Below are 19,447 nucleotides of genomic sequence, written 5' to 3'. Positions count from 1 at the left end.
GCCAGCTAAGGGTGAGTGTCCAGAACAATTGTGACAATTATGTTGAATCGGGCTTTAAGGATAAGGAATTTGATAATGACTTTACAGTAAACAATATAAACACATTGCTTACATTTTTGTTTGGTTTTAAAAACAAATATAAAAAAGTGTGAAACCTTTACAAGTCCTTACAACCTGAATCTAACAATTTTTTACGTTTGAGTCGGTAATTCCAAGTTGTATACTTGAGAAATTGAAGATCAAACCAAGATTTCATGAATCACCATACTTAGCTCAATGGGTAGGTACCTTTTCCAATTTAACCCGTATAAGGGAGTACTGGGCTGGTTGAAGAATATGTCACAGGTATAGGAAGGCGTTCCGATCGTCAAAACTAGATATGATTATCCTAAGAGGTTGATGCCAAAGAAATTATAATAATCTAATGTCTTTCCTGATACTAAGCTGCCACGCCCAAACTTTAAAACATTTTTAAAAATCATTTTGAACACCCCCACATAACCCCCGAAAATAACAAATCTTACTACTCTTTTTTGAAATAAAGATTTAAATAAATTTAAATTAAAATAATTGCATAACTGTTTGTTTTTATTAATAAGTTAGAATTTGAAGACGTCAATGGTCTATAAAGTCAGAAATATACATACAAACGTGCGCTTTTATCAACATTATTTATATATGAGTTTTGAAAAATCAAAAGCAAAAGTTTAAAAGAGTATGTGTCTCATACATCTTCTTATCGCTTTATATATTTGTTTCTTTTGGTTATCCTAGTGTCTTAAGTTTAAGATTCATTCGTACTTTTGTGATAGAGTCTTTGAAGTCGCGAAAACACTCGGCCACCTCACTGAGACATTCTGCCTGGATGTTTTTAAGGCACAGGCTGATTGAATTGGGATCACCTCTGTTCATTCGATAAAATAGACGCTGCTTCAGATGGGAGGGTAGTCCCAGTCGGGCCAGGATTTCACACTCGCAGGACTCGTACTTTGGGTGCTTCTCAAGGAACTCTGCGCACTTCTCATAAATGTCCACACACTGCACTGACCTTTTTTCGCTTCCCATGAAGTGCCTTAGGATTTTTCGAGCCTCCGAGTCATCCAGGATCTTTCCGACACTGTTCGAGAGCGCGTATATCCTATCCGCCTCGACCAATTCCATGCTCTCTATTAGATCTCCAAAACTTTGCTATAGTTTTGTTAAAGTTGTATTTGTTTAATATGGTTTAGTATATGCTTAATAATTTATTTGCGAACCTTTTCCGAGCTGGTTGCCATATCTCGTGTATTTCAACAGAAATAGTTTTAAAATGACAGCAGTGGAAATGTATGGGCAGCGCCTTTTATACTCTCGGTTGCTGCTTACTAATTTTTGGACCTTTATCTTTTATAACTCATAACTCATAAACTATTTAAAATTGAATCATCAAATGGTACCATTCCACGAAACACTTGATCATCTGTCTTAGAATTAGAAAACGTTGAGATTATTATTTTAAAAATGTTTATATAAATATTTAATTTTCAGCACTAATATACAAATATTTGTTTCAGCGTTTTTAAGGAGAAGAAATCTAAATAAATAAGTGCTTTGAAATATAATTGAGCATGCTGTAAAAAGAAAATCGATTCCTTAATTGTTTTTTCTCTTTACTATGATTTTATTGTATTAAGCTTAGCTTATATAAAGATTTGGTATGTTGTCACATACTGAATGATGAATGAATTTTTGAATTTCGGCGGGCAAAATGTGGGGCTGCCAGCCGACTTGCAGAAAATCTGCGTTGTACAGCACTGCCGCTGGCGCACGCTTTGCTTCGCATTAGAATTTGTTTTGTTGTGTTTAATTAAGGTAAAACCGTGCGTTTTATGACGGCCTGAAAGTAACTTAATACGAGTCATTATCATGCGGTTCGCCCAAATTATAGTGGGTCCTGCAGGCAGTGGCAAGGTATGTCCTCAAAAAGGGCACCCAATGTGGATATCATTAATCTAACACAATTCTCCCCAGTCGACGTACTGCAGCTTAATGCAGCAATATGCGATGGACTCCAAGCGAAATATCCAGGTGGTGAACCTCGATCCGGCGGCAGAGCACTTTACTTACAACCCGCTGACCGATATTCGCGAACTTATCCACCTGGACGATGCCATGGAGGACGAGGAGCTGCACTACGGACCGAACGGCGGCCTCATCTTCTGCCTGGAGTTCTTGATCGAGAACCAGGAATGGCTGAAGGAACAGCTCTGCGGCGGCGAGAACGAGCTTATGGTGGGCGAGCCTGATGATGACTACATCCTGTTCGATATGCCTGGCCAGATCGAACTGTTCACGCACCTGAAGATGGGCAGGCAGCTGGTGCAACTGCTCGAGTCCTGGAACTTCCGCACGTGCGTCGTCTTCTGCTTGGACTCGCAGTTCATGGTGGACGGGGCCAAGTTCATTTCCGGCACCATGGCCGCACTCAGTGTTATGGCCAACATGGAGCAGCCGCACATCAACGTGCTGACCAAAGTGGATCTGCTGAGCAGCGATGCCCGGAAGCAGCTGGATATGTATTTGGAACCGGATGCCCACAGTCTGATGGGGGAACTTACCATTGGGACTGGCTTTGGCGAGAAATATGCAAAGCTTACGGAGGCTATAGGCTCGCTGATTGAGGATTTCAGGTGAGCTTGTTACTGAAATTACAGAATCTGAAATATTTCTTATTGATTGGGACAAATGTTGAAATAAAATTACTCATAATATAGAAGGCAATTTAATACTCGAGGAAAGACTTTTAGGATACCCCATAGTTAATACGCTAATGGAAAAAAACAATCATATTACATGAAAAATATTTCAGGTTTTACCCCCACGTTTTATTTTAAGTGATACGCATAGGTTGAATAGTCTTTATAATATAAACTGATTTAAAGGGAGGTTTGCCAAAAAAAAAAAACTTTCTACTGTTAGCAGGAAATCATAAGTTCATCCTATAAGACAAAAGTAACGGAAACATGTATTCGGTTAAGACAAATTTGAGCTTGACCTCAGGGCGTGCAACTCCATTTCGAATATCAACTTCAACCGTTTTATGTTACATTTTTGGGACGCATTTCATTCTATAATTAAATCTTCATACATTTTTGGGTAACATTTTCTTTTACTCTTAGTCTAATTTTTGTTCAGGTCAATGTAAGAGCAAAACAAGCTATAAGTAATATATGCATTATATATTCATATTTTTATATATAGTGTATCAAATATTTCACAAGAATTAAAAGGAGAACGTTTTCACTTTCCATGCTGGAAGGGTCTTAAATCTACTACTTCAGGCTTTTGCCTTGCGCGTCGGATGGAATGGGTGTTCCATGTTTGACAGGTCCGGTGGATTCTGCTCAAACGCGCTTATTTCCTGCATGCCGCTGTTGGCGATCTCCCACAGCTGCGGGTATTCCTCCTTGAAGGTTTCGTACCACTTGTGCACTAACGGATACTGCTGTAAGTCAAAATTAATTGCCTCCAAGCAGAGCGTGGCCGAAACGAGAGCAAAGTCTGCAATGGTTATGTTGTCGCCTGCCGCGTATTTAGTGCCCAGTCGCTCCAAATAGGTTTCGAACACCTCAAGTGCGTTCTGGACCTTCTTCAGCGACATGGGCGTACGTTTGTAGTCGAAGAAAATGGGCGCCATGCTGTGGGCGGATATGGGGGCGTAGTAGAATCCCATGTTAAAGCATAGCCGCTGATTGATTACCGCTCTCACATTGACGTCCTGCGGATACAGCGTTGAATCCGGCGCGTACTTGTCGCAGAGGTATTGCATAATGGCAATGCTCTCCGACAGATAGAAACCATCGTCGTCCAGCACGGGTATCTCCTTTTGCGGATTCATCTGCAATGATTTGAAAATTGAATAGCTTTAAGGTCTTTAGGGCTCCATATACACATACCTTAGAGTAATCCTCAGAGCGATGTTCCAAGGCGCAAAAGTCCACATTGATGAGTTGATATTGTATATCCAAGGCCTTCAGGGTCATGCGAACGGCCAGGGAAGGCGGTCCATCAGATACGGCGTAGAGTTTCATAGTGTATATGGGTCTGTGGGTATCAGCGAGCGTTAGTTTTGTATTTGTCTCTTGTTCGACCGGTTTGCTTGTAGCTTAAAAGTGAAAGCAATTTGCCTACCGTGTCTATTTAATTTATATGTATGTACCTATATTTGGCTTGATTTTTGCTAAAACTATATTCAGTGTGTATGCCTAGTGTGTGTATCAGGAAAATTCTCTCAAAAGTTTTCTGGGCTTTTTAAGAAAATTTTAAAATACTGAATAATAAACCAGCAATTAATATTGTTTGTTGGATCAGCTTTCAAACTCTACTGATGTGCTGTATCAACTCGCCTGATATTGCAGGTGTTCATTTCAATGACAGTTCAAACTAGTTTTATGTTTGAGAAACAGTATGCTGACATAGGTTCCCAAATACCCTACCTACTTTGTTGACCTTTGGAAGTCACCAATTGGTACCAAAAGATTTTTTGACAATATCTACCGATTTACTAGCAGTTGTGAATCGAGTGTGCGGATGTTAATAAAAATTCTTATTTGTATTTATGTATGTATGGGTTTAATTTTTTTTTTTTTAATGTATGGGTTTAATATTTTTTATTTATATTTGTGAATTAGAAATCTCGTTTACTGGTGAGAATACATACACAATAGAGCCGTAGCTTTCCATTTCATCAGCTACTTCCTCCACAACCTCAATGATGCCATCTGTGTTGTCCACCTCCATGTATTGATGATCGCCGTCCAAAGTCATTTCGACACCTTCCTCTTGCTCCTGGTACTCTTCCTCCTCAATAACAACATCTTCTTCCTCATGATGAGAATCCACCTTATTGGACACAGATAAAGAAGCGGATCTGCTATTATTACTGCTCGTAACTCGAGGCTTCTTGTGTACAACGATGTCGCTGCTTATATTAGACACATTGAGTCGCTCGATGGCTAAATCACCATACTCCTGCTGAATCTGATCCAACGATTTGCCGATAAAGTGCAGCGGCCGAAACTTTAGATTCTTGTTATTCTTTTTGTTGATCTCGTTGTATAGTCTCCGCTTGATATCGTCCTCGCTAAACGGATGGCTGTGACTGTTGTAAACTCGGAGCACACGAATAGAGCCATCCTTTTGGGTGGCCGTCGAGATGCGGCTCTTACAATTGATGTCCGGATCGCGGCTTTTGATGCACACCCAATAATTGCGTGAGATGACGCCACGATTTTTGGCATGGTATATATAGCCATCGACACACAAAAGTTCGTGCCCCTTAGCAGATCTCAGGGTACAAATCTTGGAGAGGTCCATATCCGGTTGCGCGCCTTTTGTCGGCTCTGCTACATCGCGTCGCCTTCGAATATTTGTGATCTCCGGCTGTCGAACTTTCGGCAAAGGCGTAGATGCATAAGCAGCGTGTGATCGTGGGTCGAGTTCATCTAGTGCGTCGGGCAGTATCTCGATCTTGGCGCTGATGTTGTCCGCTCCGTCCTTTAGGTACTGTACTATCATGTTAGCTTTCGATTCTGGTTCCATTTTGATGGCACCATCGATGCTAATCACCTTCTTCATTACCACATTGCTCGTGTCAATGTGTTCGTAGCTTTCATCGACGCTGTGTTCAGGCTCGAAGGTATCTCCTCCCTGGCTGGCCGACCCCTCGTCGCTTTCGAAACTAATTTCTTCACCGTGCTCGCTCTTGGACATCTTGTGTGAATTGTCCTGATCCAGCTTGGCCTGCTGCTTCAGCCGGCGGGCAATTTCTTTTATGTCTGGATTGTGCGTGTGCTCCCCATTGATTCGAAGTACCACTGGTCCGTTTTCAACCGGGTCTAGGGTAATGCGGACGTGACAAGTGTTGGCCTTGTCGCGTCGGTTTATGCAAGTGAAGAACATGTGGCCGTTGGACCTGCTTTGGGAGTCGAAGTGGTACAAATGCTGACTCAAGCACAGCACCTTACGACCCTTTGCCGAAGGAAGAAATGTGAACTTGGTCAAGTCGGTTTCCGTGAGAGGATTGTGGCCCGGCGGTGGCAGATAGTTGGCAATCACGTCGAATGCCGCTGGCCACTTGGAGCTGTGATCCATTTTCGGGTCCACCAGAGAAGACTCGTCGTCACCCTCCTGACTCTCGACTTCTTCGTTGCCTTGAATCTCTCCACCTTGGCTTTCGTCCGTCCTTACGTATACATCGTAGTTATCCTCGCACTCCTCGATTATTATGGATTCCAAGTCATCGCACCGCTGAGTTATGTCAAAGGTGTTTTCCGGATCAAAATACTCGAGATTAGGGCACTCTGCCAACACATCCGAGGTATTTTCGTCCTCCACCAAAACGATTTGGTGCTTGGAAAACATGTGCATCAGCTTGGTTGCCGAGTAGTGCGGATGAATGTGTGCATCCGTGTCAACGGCATGCAGTCGATGTGCTCCCGCCAAGGTAGCTTCCGTGCAGATCCTGGCCGTGCACTCAATGTCACGCTTGCGCACACAGGTCCATCGAAATATGTCGCCTTTGAAGGACTTCCCGGCCAGGTAGTACAGATGCCCGTCGATGCAAACCATCACGCGTCCATCGCGGCGCCGTAGCATGTACACACGGTCCTTGTCCTGCCAGATAAGAATTCGTGTTAGTCATTTATGGGGCTTAATTGTTTCAGGACTAAAGATTATTATTAAATTTTTCTTCAAATTTTACTTCATGGGAGCCCTAATTACTTATGTGTATTTTTATGTACACACTGTAATATTAAAACGTTCAATAATATTTGTTATTTCTGGCGCACTCATAATACCTTTTCACTCTTCAGCAAAGTGCATGTTATTAAAATGATTAGGCTACTTTTTTAAAAATCCCTAACATTTGTTTTCGTTGCGGAGATTTATAGTATTTTTTAAATCTTAAATGATTAAGCTTTGGTATTTATTGTCCTTTTAACGGTATTGCTGTTTGGTTTGCAAATAGGAAAACAACAATAATGACCAAATTGGCGGGAAAGAACTTTCCATTACTAAAGTGAGCAAATTGATAGTTCGGCTATCAAATGAAGTGAAGTATAGTCAATATTAGTATATATAGAAGTATTAGTTAATATCAATATCGAGGATGTCTCTAAAAACGACACGCAGCTACATTCTACATAAATAGTTGGATGTTATTTCCGAATACAGGGTTCGGGGTTTCAGGGGCATGAGTCAAGTACAGTTGGGCTGCGGCCGTACCTCAAAGTCCAACTGGAATGAGGCCTCTACGGCGGAAGTGTCGATGCTTCCGTAGATGAACTCCGGCGGATTCATGCCGGCGTTGGCGCGCTCGTACTGGCGTGCTCTCTTTGGCTGGGTCGTGCTGTAGGCGTCGTTCATCATCATCACGGACAGTCGCTTGCGCTGGGCCACCTTGTTGACCTCGTGATCGCTGCAGCGCGGATGGATGTGGGCCAGAACGACGTCCACGACGACGTGGCGCGTCTTGTCCAGCGGATCGGGCAGCAAGGTACAGATGCGGGACTTGCAGGGAGTGGACTTGTCCTTGCGCCTGTTGCACAGCCATCGGTAGGTGTTGTTTCGCCCGATGCGATCGAAGTGGTACAGATAGTCGTCCACGCAGAGCATATCCACCCCCTTGGCGGAGCGCACCACGGACACCTTGGTCAGGTCCATGCCGTGCTCCTCGACAGGCGTCTCCATTTTTGAATTGCTTCGCTGTTTCGCCCGAGCCCGGAATTCAGCGTTTTTCGATTTGCCCCCGAAAAGTGTTTTGTATCGTAAATTAGGCGATTTTTTTAGTGGCTGACTGCCTGGGATTTGTTGGTTGGGATTTTTGGTGGTATTTCGTGAGCTCACTTTTGGCGCGCCTTTTTGCAAATGCCGACCATTTACCGCACCCGCACTGAATTATGGCAGTTTGATGCACTAAATAGGGTTTATTTTTGGGGTTTTCATTCGATTTTAATTACACAAGCACTTTAATTACACAAGCACATTTTCTTTTGCGACGCGTCGAAAAATGCTATTGTGTGGGATACGAGGGTTGCGAGCTATGCGGTGGCGTTGGGGTTGCCACTTGTCAAAATCAGTTACTTTTGTAATGTTCAAAAATTGTAATTCTTGATGTTTATCATTTATTTACAGCTTGGTGAGATTTTTCCCGTTGGATTCCCAGGACGAGGAGAGCGTGGGCGATCTTCTGTTGCAAATTGATAATATTTTGCAGTACGGCGAGGATGCAGACGTAAACGTTAAGGACTTTGATGAGCCGGAGGAAGCGGAACGGGATTAATATAGAATCAATTTATATTATTGCTTAACAAAATGTTCAATATTGTATTTTTATTAAAAACTTAAATCTAAGCAAAACACATAATTATCACCATCCCTGGTAACAGAGTTGCCACCAGTGCAGTGTTGGACAACTGCTGCCATAATTTTAAATTCCACTACGCGTACGGCGTCTAAACAAAATTGCGACTCGAAGAGCGAATAAATAAGCATGCAGGAGGCTGGCGGAAGTCCTGTTGGAATGCCTCTTAGCCAGGAGGCCATTGCGCACCGTCTGGCGGCGCTTAGTCGCTGGCAGGACGAGCAGAAGCGACTGCTGCAAGAGCGTCAGTCCAATCAGCGCGTTATGCTCGGTTTGGAGCAGCGCAATATGTACAAAATGCTGGGACTACTTCACCGGGAGGCGGAAAGCCGGGAAAACAGTGTGCTGGAGGAGTCACAGTGGGACGAGGATCACTCCATACAAATGCCGCGACTCGCAGCGGAGCCGGACGAGCAGGAGCCGGAGATTCCAATGACTGCTCCCCAGCCAGCCAAGCCCAAACGACCTTATCTTCGTCGCGGCGAAGGTCTGAAGCAGAGGTTCAAGATCAATCCCGACCATCTGAGGCTGGAAAACCTGCCGCGATACAAGTTCGCTAATGCCCACCCACAGTTTCGCACGCCTCAAATGAAAAAGGGTATTCTCAAGAAGCGCAAGTCACCTCCCGATCCTGCTCCTGCATCAGCTCCCAAACCACCAGCACAACTCGATCTCAACGAGCGGCGCTTTCAGCAAATGCTAATCTCCAAGAACGCATGCAGCTCCACTCCAGATCTAAAGTCTTCCACTGCGTCCTCCATTACTGCCTCGACCATCTCGCCCAAAGTTCGTTTTGTAGAGCAGAAGAGCAGAGCCGGACATCATCAGGCCGATGATGAAGCCTCCTCGGAAGCCAGTCCGATGAAGGGAGTTTGCTGGGCCAAGGTGCTGGACACACAGAGTATAAAACCAGCGCAAATCCACCGACGATCTGCCCAAATCCGAGTGGAAGATGACAGCAATGTAAGCATATTCGAGCTGCTCGAACAGAAGGCCACTGAGGGAAACATTGATATGAACTCAAGCTGCATTCGAACTTTTATGGCTCGCAAAGATCAGCGATGCCTAATAGCCGATGACTCCGATCACATTGTAGTCACACAGCAGGTGCGTCAGATGCGATTGCAACCGCAGATGGACCAGGTGCTGGTTCAGGAGGAAGAAGAGGAGGACATCGAACAGTCCAGCGACCAGACCCTCACAATGACACCTATTCAGGTGGGGAATACCCAAGTGCGAGTGCGCTTCTCCGACTCCAATGACACCAACGAGTACTCCGATGGAACCAGCCTTAACGACGGTTCCAATATTCAGCTCTTTGAACAATTCAAGTCGGCTCTCTTCCAGGCTTTGGAGCAGAAGAAAAAGTCAAGTCCCAACCAGCAGTCAGAGGAACCCATAACAAAAAATCTTCAGGAGAAGGCTAATCTCGTTCGCACTCGCCTTGAAGAGCTTGAGACAGAAATAGCCGCCTTCAAGGAACAGAATGCCCAACTCCTCCGCCTCAGGCAGCAGCACGAATTGGAGAAGGCCAAGTGCATACAGGATCATATGGAGGCAATGGAACGCGTTCATGACGAAAAGATCCAAGCCGAAATTTATCTGCACGACGAGCGCATGAGGATCGAGGAGGACCGCCGCAAGTTCGAGCAGCAGATGCGACTACAGAAGAGCAATGCAAACAGCAAGGAAAAGAAGGAGATAGCCGCCTTGAAGCAAGAGGTGGAGGCACTGCAGCTTCAACTCAAACAAAAGGAGCAGGCGCACGTCTCAGCACAGGCGCGACTTCGTGCTCAACTGCGGGCCAGTGAGAAGGAGCAGCGGAACTACCGTGACGAGATCGAGCTGCTGAGCAAGGAAAACAAGCGCCTAGAGCACGAGCTGGTCAAGATTGGTCGTGAAAACAACAGCAAGATGCTGCAGGAAATCAATCGAAACATAGCTCGGCTTGCTCCCAAAGTGGTATGTATCTGGGTCTTCTTGTGTGTATATCTTAATGTAAGCAAGGTCTTATTTTAGTTGCCTTCCGCTACGACGTCACAAATCCTCGATGAGAACGGTCGACGAACTCAGTCTCTAGATGGCAATGCTGGTAAGCCTGCCAAGCAGCCAGAGCCGCACAACCGTCGTCAGAGTAGCGGCAGTGCCCAAGTGAGAAGTCGGAGTCGCTCATTAGGCAGGAATAAAAAAAAACCAGAGGCTCTGGATGAGACCTACGCCTCTAGTAGCTCTGGAGAATCGGAGGAAGTTCAGACGCCCGTGATCGCTCCAAAAGCTGATACCCCACCGGCTGGAAACTCCAGCAGAGACTTTAAGAGAGAGATTATGAATGCGGATGGCAGCAAGGACATTTGGTACCCAAACGGAAATCTAAAAAAGATAAGCGCCGATGGCATGAACGTTCGCATGCTTTATTTCAATAAGGATATCAAGGAAACTGACATCAGGGAAGGCACAGTAAAGTATTACTACGCTGGGACCAACACTTGGCACACCTCTTACCTAGATGGTTTAGAAATCCTCGAGTTTCCCAATGGGCAGACTGAACATCGCCGCAGAGATGGCACTGTCGAGATCCACTTTCCCAACAACAGCATTAAGATTGTGGATCCTAGCGATACAGAGAAACTAGAGGAGTGGCGTTATGCGGATGGAACCCACCTAGTGCAGCTCCGGAATGGAGACAAGATTCTCAATCTGCCCAATGGTCAAAAAGAGATTCATACCAAACTAAACAAGCGAAGAGAGTATCCGGACGGGACTGTTAAGCTGGTGTATCCCGATGGCAGCCAAGAGACGCGCTATTCCAACGGCCGCGTTCGTTTAAAGGACAAGGATGGCAAGCTCATAATGGACACAGACTATGCAAAGTATTAGAGGCGGGTCTCTGCATCTGTTGTTAAGTTTAGATTTAAATAAATAGAAAAGCCGTGCTGTATTTATAAGATCAAGTAGATCATAATTTTCTTTTGTTGGTGATAAAGGGGGAATTGGCTCTATCTAAGGGATCTGGTACACAGTATGTTTAATGACAACACCTTAGTCATATACAAGCTACAAAACTTGGTATTGGTGCAGAAAATATTTTAAAATATCTCTTTTTTTTTATATCCTATATTTTATATTTTATCGATAATCGAAAAATCCACTAGGTAGTATACAAATAATGGATACATACATATATTAATGCGTTTTCAATTTGTTAAATAAAATTCAAAAACTTTATATAGAAACAAACTTTTTTAAAAGTAGAAACTTGAAAGTTGAACTAAAACGACACATTTTTTTAAACGGGGCTGTGCATTCTACTGCTCCGCGTTTAACCCTTCTTGGGCCATGGAGAGGTGATGCTCGAAGATCTTGGGATGCTGATTGAGCAGCCTGGAGGCAAATTTCACGATTTGCTCGAATGTGAACTCCGCCTTGGCACGTGGTCCCCAAAGGAAGAATGTCTTGGGATCGTCGTAAGCGCTTAGCTGGGAGCGTTCTCGCTTTAAATATTGGTGTTTCACAAACGTCTCCTCGATCTGCTTGCGCACACTGGCGCCAAAGTAGCCATGTTCCTCGTCTGGATGGATGTTGAGCAACTCTAGTATACCGTATAGTTTGGAGTCCTCGATGCGGTTGCCGCGCAGGAAGATGTACATGAGAATGATGCACAGCAGCGTAAACTGTGGGCGTTGAGCCGAGGTTAGCTCATGGATGGAGGCCACCGGCTCCTCCGCAGTGCAGATAAACGTCTTGGAGGTCGCATCCAGTGGGGTTAGCAATATACCGAATCTTTGGGCCAGCAGTTCACTGACCAGCGGCAGGCGTTCCTTCAGTTCGTTCTTGTTACCAGCCGCCGCCAGCAAATCCTTGTCCTTTATGGGAATCTTCTGGGCCGTATGATCAAGGATGTAGTTTAGAATGGCGCGAACCTTGGCGTCGACCTCTCGAACGGGTTGTTGAGTTGCCTGCGAGAGGTTGGCATTCTGGCTCCTAGCTGCGCGGGAAGTGCTGGCCATTTCCGGTTAATCTGATAAACAAGCTCCCAGCTTCTTAAATTTGTTTGGTGATTTAAAATGCCGCTTACAAAGAATGCATTGAACATATGTTTTTCGGCACATTTAAAAGTGTACAAGCTTGGCGTTGCCAGATCAAATTTCAAAAAGGAGATATCGAACGACGTACTTGTTTTCAGTATTAAAATACCAAATGGGCGCGTAAATTAAATTTATTCGAAATCTATTTTTCGACACTACAATCTGTAAACCCTTATTGTTGTCTCTTTTCAATCCTTTGCTCTCGTATCATTTTCCACTATAGTGTCTGTAATATACACTATCAAGTGCAATTGGCCACTTATTGGTGTCGCTTAAACGCACAAACTGGGCCAAGAGCGGCTGAAGTAGCTACTTTTGTGGGTTTGTATTGATTGATTTCCTTTTGCCGCCACCCTATTCATCTATTACATTTTGCTCTCAGTATGATTTTTGCGCTGCACCAAATCGTTTGCTAAATAAATATTCGATTTATCGAGCATCTAAAGGAAACTCACTCTACATAACAAATGTTATAACTGCATCAAGAGGTGATGTGTTTTTAATTAATATGGCCAAACCGACGCGACGTGCAGAAGCAGGAAGCAAACAACTTTCAAAACTAAACGCGAATGACATGCACGGTCAACATTCCCCACGGAGACTCAAAATAAACAGAGACCGAGTCAAGCTAAACGAAATGGAAATGCAGTTGGCGCAGACACACGCACCGGAGTGCACTTCCAGACACTGCAGAATTACATGGCCAAACATATTTTATTGCCTTGAAATGTGTGTTTTAGGTGGCGGTGGCTGCGGTGAAAACTAGTTACCTGCGTCTGTGCAAAGTGCGCAATCCATAAGTGATAAATGCACAGGCGGAACTCAGACAAAAGTTGGCTCGTCTGGTGGCTAGCTTTAATTGATTCGCCATTGTTCCGGATTCAACAAAAGCTAAATATTGGAGTTCAGATTATTAAGACAGCCTTTGTGCCCGCCTGAAATGGACATCCGCCGGGCTCTGCAATCTATTTTGTTATGCCTGTAATAGCCCCGAAATTTGCATGCCAGCTAGTGAAATGACTCTAGATAAGCAAACTCGCAGAAAACGCTATTGAGTGAGTCAACAAAAAGTACTGTCAACGCGAAGACTTAGACTTTCTACACACAGGCAAATAGTTTTGCTTTCAAAATGCGCTTTGTAACGTTGAAGTTTGTCAACTACAGCCCTAACTTTTTTATGGCCGACTAATTGTGTAGCCAGACGGAGTCAGAGAAATGTCTCATTTACTAAAAAGAAAGTCAAGGTCTTAGTTGACGACGTGAGCGGCGAACTTGCTTTGCAGCCCGGCTTTTAGAGGCCATAAAAAATTAGCAAATGACATGGGCATGCCATTTAGAATTTTCGTGATAAACAAAATCCCATGATCAGCCAATAGAGTAACGACAACGGGTTTTGCTGCTCACCGCGGTGGCAAAAACTATTAATAAATTAATAACAGAATCACAAAAGAAAAAAAAGAGAGAACGCTATAGTCGATTTCCCCGAATATCTGATACCCGTTACTCAGCTAGTGGAAGTGCAAACTGTCATCACTGACAGTTTTTTGCGCTTTGTGGGCGTTACAGTGGGCGTGGCAAACAGGTTTTCTGCAAATCTATAAAAATTTACAGGACTAACAAAAAAAATATTAAAACATTTTTCAAAACTGCGTGACAGTTTTGGGCGGTTTGTGGGCGATAGAGTGGGCGTGGCCATATGGGTCAACAACCTTGCGCTGCGGCTATGTCTCGGGTCTGCATGCCTAATCTCAACTTTTTTTGCTTTTATAGTTCCTGAGATCTCAACGTTCATACGGACGGACAGACGGACGGACATGTTTAGATCGACTTCGCTATTGATCCTGATCAACAATATAAATACTTTATATGGTCGGAAACGCTTTCTTCTGCCTGTTACATACTTTTCAACGAATCTAGTATACCCTTTTACTCTACAAGTAACGGGTATAAAAGTATGTGTGCACAAAAAAGAAAGCCAATTCAGGAATGAGGAATGTGTACAGTTTAATGCTCTATATGATTGAAGTTAATCGTTTTTAAGTGAATCGCTTTTTGAGATTTATCATGAGGAATATATTAAGGGGGTCAAAGCTAATTATTGCAAAAGTATTGTAAATGAAAATAAATTATTACAACTAAAATGCAGAAGAACTCACACATTAAATAGAAATGAAATTATTATAAATATATTACTATAACTTGATATTCTAAATGTTTTATTTAAAGAAATTACCTTCAATATAATGGGCCACGCGCTTTTGGTGACCTTTTCGCCAATAAATATCATTAGATTATCATTAATATATTTTTTATAACTGGATATTATAAAAGTTGTACTTAGAAAAACTATATTGCACCCACGTAAGGTGTTATTTTTAGATAAGAAAACGATGAAAAATTGTATAGTTGCTGTAAAATCTATCTCCTAATTGGTGGGTTTAGGAATCCTTCTTTTCATTTTCATAATTTAATTTATTCTTCAGCGAATTGAATGATTTATTTCCCTCCAAGTTTGTTCTTACAACCTCTTTCAGTGAGCTGATAACCCCGTTTCGGTAGCAATGGAATGGAATCAAGAATATAGCAACGACAGCCGGCTGTTGTTGCCTCAGTCTGGTTGCGTGCCGTTCTTAAAAGTGGACTGCCTTCAGCGAAGCGGTTTGGCGTTTGGCAGCATGAAGAGCTGCCGCTCGTGGTCGATCTGCTTGATCAGTTTTGGCTCGAGACCGGCACTTCGATTAGATATGTTTTGCGTCTGTCTTAGAACGACCAGCTATCCGCTAAATGTCAATGGGGCTAACAATTAAAAACTTGGCTATAACAAAGTGTAGCTGTGACCAGTTTAATTCTGCTCAGTTAAAGTTCAGTTCTAAAACAAAAGACTTGGACAACAAACTTGTTAGGCCGATGTCGCAGGCTGCTTAATTAAGAGGTCATATTGGTACACCCAGGCCATGGCCCAAAATAAAGCTGCTGTTCGACCTTTTACACTTAATAAATTTCGATGCAAACTAGACGCCGGCCCCTGATAATCAAATTAAACGGTTATCAGTTAGTTTGCCAAATGGCTGCAACAATCGTCGCAATTAAAGTCAGACAAATGATCAGTGAATCGACTTCATTTGGGGGCCAAGTTCACTCGTGCATGCCTAATCGCGTATACGCACCGTGTGACGACATCGAACTGCGGGGGTCTAGTACACCATGTACATTCCAATCGTATAAAAATAACTGAGGTCTAAGCGGATCTACATTTTACGCGTATTCGTAGTGGGAAAATACGGGATTTTATTGCTTAATGACTGTGGATTTTTCGAATGCATTAGGAACTTGGGCGAAATAGAAATTCGCGTTTTAAGTTACTAATATGCATTTGGTTTCATTTTAATAAAATAATCGCTGCTTAATTTTTTTCAAGGCCATTTTTTTTTCGTGTATTGTATTTTTATTTCTTTGCATATTTCTTGGTCTTCAACTTAATCTTTTTACTGCGTTTGTGTTTCGCCTTCGTTTGTTTTTATTGCTCTCGAGATTCACAATCTCTCGTTCGGTCGGTCATTCTAAAGTGCTTATTAATTTTATAGCCCGTGATTCGATGACTTTGAAATGGGCCAGCATATAAGCCAAAAATGAAACCCACATCCCCATAACGCTTATATAAGCATTTAATAATTATTAATTATATTAAGATGGGCATGCCGTTTTGTAAACAATTAAACGTTAAGTTGAAGTTCAAGTCTGAGGCTGAACAAGTTGGTCAAAATTAATTGTGTTTCGGCTGACGCTTGAAAATGCCCATCTAATGAGTCATTTTAGGTTCCCAAAATGATTGGGGTAATTCTCCACGCCCGCCGTATGCTGAATAGTTCACTCAGTATCCGGGCCCGACTTGAATTAATATTAGGTTTTTCTCGAACACGCGCTCTTGGTGACGTTTTCGCCTTGCAAAGGTCGACCAGCTGCTTTTTGCAACCGTATCACATGAGCCGAAATGTGAATCACATTTTCGGATTTTGTATGCAGTCGACGACTTTGTCGCAAAGGCCTTGAGCTCCGCGCAATTTGCATGAGAGAGTGCCAGAAACAACAATATCCAATAAATTGTTGCATAAATCGTGGCCAGCCTCCTGCGAAAACTTTCACAAGCCATTTGCCGAAAGGCAGAAATTTTTAATAATTATTATTGAGCTTGGTGTCATGTTACACATGCATCAATTTAATGGCTTGCTACGCCGAAAAGCTGCGATTGTCCAAGTCGAACGATCGTGAGAAGATCTGCACTCTGAAGTCATGGTCATGGTCATATGGGGCTGATTGACAAGCCAGTGAGACTTGGTTTATGTTAATTTATTTTTTAATGCAGACTTTCAAACGTTTGAAGTCCTCCAGTAAAAAGAAGGGCAATAGTCCTGTGAGAAATTCACCCTTTGAAAGTTTTGAAGCAATTTAGTTTATTCATTAAATACATAGTATTTCACCTTATGGTAATATAAAAAAAATTATATTTTTTTGTTTCACTTCATATAATTTGATTTTATTTATTATGGTGTCAACCCCGGTGCGACAAATAAGATACTTTTTTTAATTGCCAATTTCATTAAATTTGTGTTTAACAATAAAGGAATTTGTCCATAATACCTCTGTAGCCAGCCGAAGGTCAAAGAAACAAATTCAGTGTCGCTAAGAATTCCCAAAGCAACCGTTTGAGTCACGAGTCGAAAATTCAAAGAAATTCTGTTTGGTCAATTTAAATCTCGATCAAGAGGAATATGCAGCATACACATATGATGTCATGTCTTCGAAATGAAGTTTCGGATATTTTTGAGCTTGAGCCTGGGTTGGCTTTCTGGTTGTTTATCAGCATCTGGGTATCGTTTCGGCAGGCGCTGCGGCCTTTTTGAACGCATTTCATTAGTGGCCATATACATATATATTGGCTTATGTGCAGGCATAATCACATATACATAATATGGGTATAGTTGTCTGAGCGGTGTCTGCATTCACAACCGGTGTGGCTCTCTTCGCACCGGCTCGCCTTTTGTTTGTTTTGTGTATATATAAATCATATGAAATATATATTCCCATATGTATCTCTTCTGTGGCCTCAGCGAGTCTGCATTTAAATGCAGTTTGTGTATATATATATTATACGCCGCATGTGCATGAGCCTGTGGATTTGCTTTACTTTTACTTTCATATGCAACTGGTTGCAGGCTGCCAAAATGGGGAAGTGGTGTCCGAGTGTGGGCTTCGTTTCTCTCAGTGTGTGCGTTGTTTTTGTCGCAGTCCCCAACTGCAATGAAAACAGTTTGTAAAGTGATTGTCAATCATTTTTGGTGGCATGTCGCCTAACCGCTTTGACAATAAACGGCAACAGCCGCAGCAACAGCAATAGCAATACCACCACAATGGCAGCTGCTACACTTTTTGTTGGGCTTGGGCCACGTTCGTTGGCCACACTGCATTTGTACTTGTATTTAAACTAAACTTTAAATTAAACTGCTTTAGAGTTTTACTCGAAATTTATATTATTTAATTGTGGAGTTCGGGTTAATAGGGTTAATTGAAATCACATTTAATTTTTTAAAAGACTAGTTTCAACAAGAGCACTTGTGAACTAAAGGAAAAATAAATCTGATTTTATAAAGGAAATTTACTAAAGACACCTTTCAGATAAATAAGTGTGGGCAGCTTAAAAATAACTCCAATATATATATTGACTTTAATCATCCAATAATAAACAATAAAATGTAGACCAAACAAAGAAACCCGAAAATTAAGCCAAATATATTGACGTAATATCAAGCATCGGTGCAAAGCAAATTGGTTAAATACTTTTTGTGAACAAATAGGAAAAATAAGCCAATTTAAAGCGCACCGACTTTTATTTACTATTTTACTCGTTGTCCGTAGCTTTTGAAACAGACCCAAATCGAGATTAACTTGTAAGAGATTTCGTCTGGTTCATGGTTTTAATTTGGCCAGCTCTCTTTGACTTTTATCATGAGATTTTTATGTGTAACACGAATGAAGACATTACCAGCAAAAAACAAGTGGAAAAACGAACTGTAAAAACTTGGCCCCTCTCATACAACCATGCAATGGCATCCAAAAACTTCATTTTTCGCGTTTTTATATAATGTGGAAATGGCTTTTCGCTAACTTCGAATTTAATTTCGAGTTTCTATGTAGATTGTACTCTTAATTAAGCCAATTATTATTGAACAGCTTTCGCTGCTCTTCGCCTGCTATCGCATTGCATGCGATTGGGTAAAGCAAATCACACAAGTATCAGGTTTACCGGGTCCCATTCCAATGATAGAAGGAAGTCGGTGCTTAGGTTTGTGGCCATTTGAATAACTAATTAACTATCAGTGGAAGTCCCATTGGAAGTTCGTAATGTTAAGTTCATTAAAAGATTTACTGATTTTTAGTTCCAAAAACAGAACCTTTCTTCAATTATTTATTTGCATTTTTGAATGTTCACAATGCATCGTGTTCCATTTAAAGCAAACATTAGGAAATTCTCTATTCAAAAATTGAGCGCATAAAATGAAGTTGCATTATTATTATTATCTTTTTATGTTCGCTTGTATTTTATTCTTCGGCAGTAGCCGCTTCTCAATGACAATGCGATAAGCCACAGACAAATAAATATACAAAGGGAGACAATACAGCTTTGGATGCGTTTGTGCAACACCAAATGCAATTCTGCATTATTCTCTTATGTTTGCACTTTAATGTATGCAACCACAAGAAACTCTGTGCTCACTTAATAAATTTTGACATCTGCGAGCAGTGTTGAGTTGGATTTGATTTGATTTGATTGGATTTGAGTGCTGCGAGTTCTTCAGACACACATTTCCTTTCAATGACGGTTGGCCAACTTGCTGCCATTGATGTGTGGTGACGGTTTCTGGGCGCGTCTCCAATCCCAACTGATGGATTGGTATTTGCA

The 19,447-nt window shown here is 42.3% G+C and overlaps 5 protein-coding genes across 6 annotated transcripts; 2 read left to right on the top strand and 3 right to left on the bottom strand.

The window, feature by feature from the left end:
• Nucleotides 1-722: 722 nt before the first annotated feature.
• On the bottom strand, nucleotides 723-1,697 carry LOC6536085. Its single transcript, XM_002096659.3, has 2 exons — nucleotides 1,257-1,697; nucleotides 723-1,188 (listed from the first exon to the last, which is right to left on the bottom strand). Exons 1-2 carry the CDS (start codon nucleotides 1,275-1,277, stop codon nucleotides 766-768), a joined length of 444 nt encoding a protein of 147 aa, XP_002096695.3. The 5' UTR covers nucleotides 1,278-1,697; the 3' UTR covers nucleotides 723-765.
• Nucleotides 1,698-1,789: 92 nt separating this feature from the next.
• On the top strand, nucleotides 1,790-8,402 carry LOC6536083 (GPN-loop GTPase 3). Its single transcript, XM_002096657.4, has 3 exons — nucleotides 1,790-1,950; nucleotides 2,011-2,669; nucleotides 8,176-8,402. Exons 1-3 carry the CDS (start codon nucleotides 1,906-1,908, stop codon nucleotides 8,321-8,323), a joined length of 852 nt encoding a protein of 283 aa, XP_002096693.2. The 5' UTR covers nucleotides 1,790-1,905; the 3' UTR covers nucleotides 8,324-8,402.
• Nucleotides 3,083-8,051, bottom strand: LOC6536084 (glutathione S-transferase 1-1). 2 transcript variants are annotated; one of them, XM_002096658.4, is made up of 4 exons: nucleotides 7,267-8,051; nucleotides 4,700-6,654; nucleotides 3,936-4,083; nucleotides 3,083-3,877 (listed from the first exon to the last, which is right to left on the bottom strand). In XM_002096658.4, exons 1-4 carry the CDS (start codon nucleotides 7,729-7,731, stop codon nucleotides 3,317-3,319), a joined length of 3,129 nt encoding a protein of 1,042 aa, XP_002096694.1. In that variant the 5' UTR covers nucleotides 7,732-8,051; the 3' UTR covers nucleotides 3,083-3,316. The 2 variants fall into 2 exon arrangements, with proteins under 2 accessions (XP_002096694.1, XP_015047560.1); XM_015192074.3 differs by lacking the exons at nucleotides 4,700-6,654; nucleotides 7,267-8,051 and adding an exon at nucleotides 4,199-4,361.
• A 28-nt stretch (nucleotides 8,403-8,430) lies between the features above and the next one.
• On the top strand, nucleotides 8,431-11,358 carry LOC6536080 (centromere protein J). The gene is made up of 2 exons (XM_002096654.4): nucleotides 8,431-10,366; nucleotides 10,424-11,358. Exons 1-2 carry the CDS (start codon nucleotides 8,534-8,536, stop codon nucleotides 11,279-11,281), a joined length of 2,691 nt encoding a protein of 896 aa, XP_002096690.3. The 5' UTR covers nucleotides 8,431-8,533; the 3' UTR covers nucleotides 11,282-11,358.
• Nucleotides 11,339-12,531, bottom strand: LOC6536079 (melanoma-associated antigen B16). The gene has a single exon (XM_002096653.3). It carries the CDS (start codon nucleotides 12,409-12,411, stop codon nucleotides 11,710-11,712), a length of 702 nt encoding a protein of 233 aa, XP_002096689.3. The 5' UTR covers nucleotides 12,412-12,531; the 3' UTR covers nucleotides 11,339-11,709.
• Nucleotides 12,532-19,447: the final 6,916 nt, after the last annotated feature.

Source organism: Drosophila yakuba, chromosome 3R, assembly GCF_016746365.2.
Source record: "Drosophila yakuba strain Tai18E2 chromosome 3R, Prin_Dyak_Tai18E2_2.1, whole genome shotgun sequence".
Classification (NCBI taxonomy): Eukaryota; Metazoa; Arthropoda; class Insecta; order Diptera; family Drosophilidae; genus Drosophila; species Drosophila yakuba.
The sequence above is the reverse complement of the archived record's forward strand: the minus strand, read 5'-3'. Positions and strand labels throughout refer to the sequence as shown.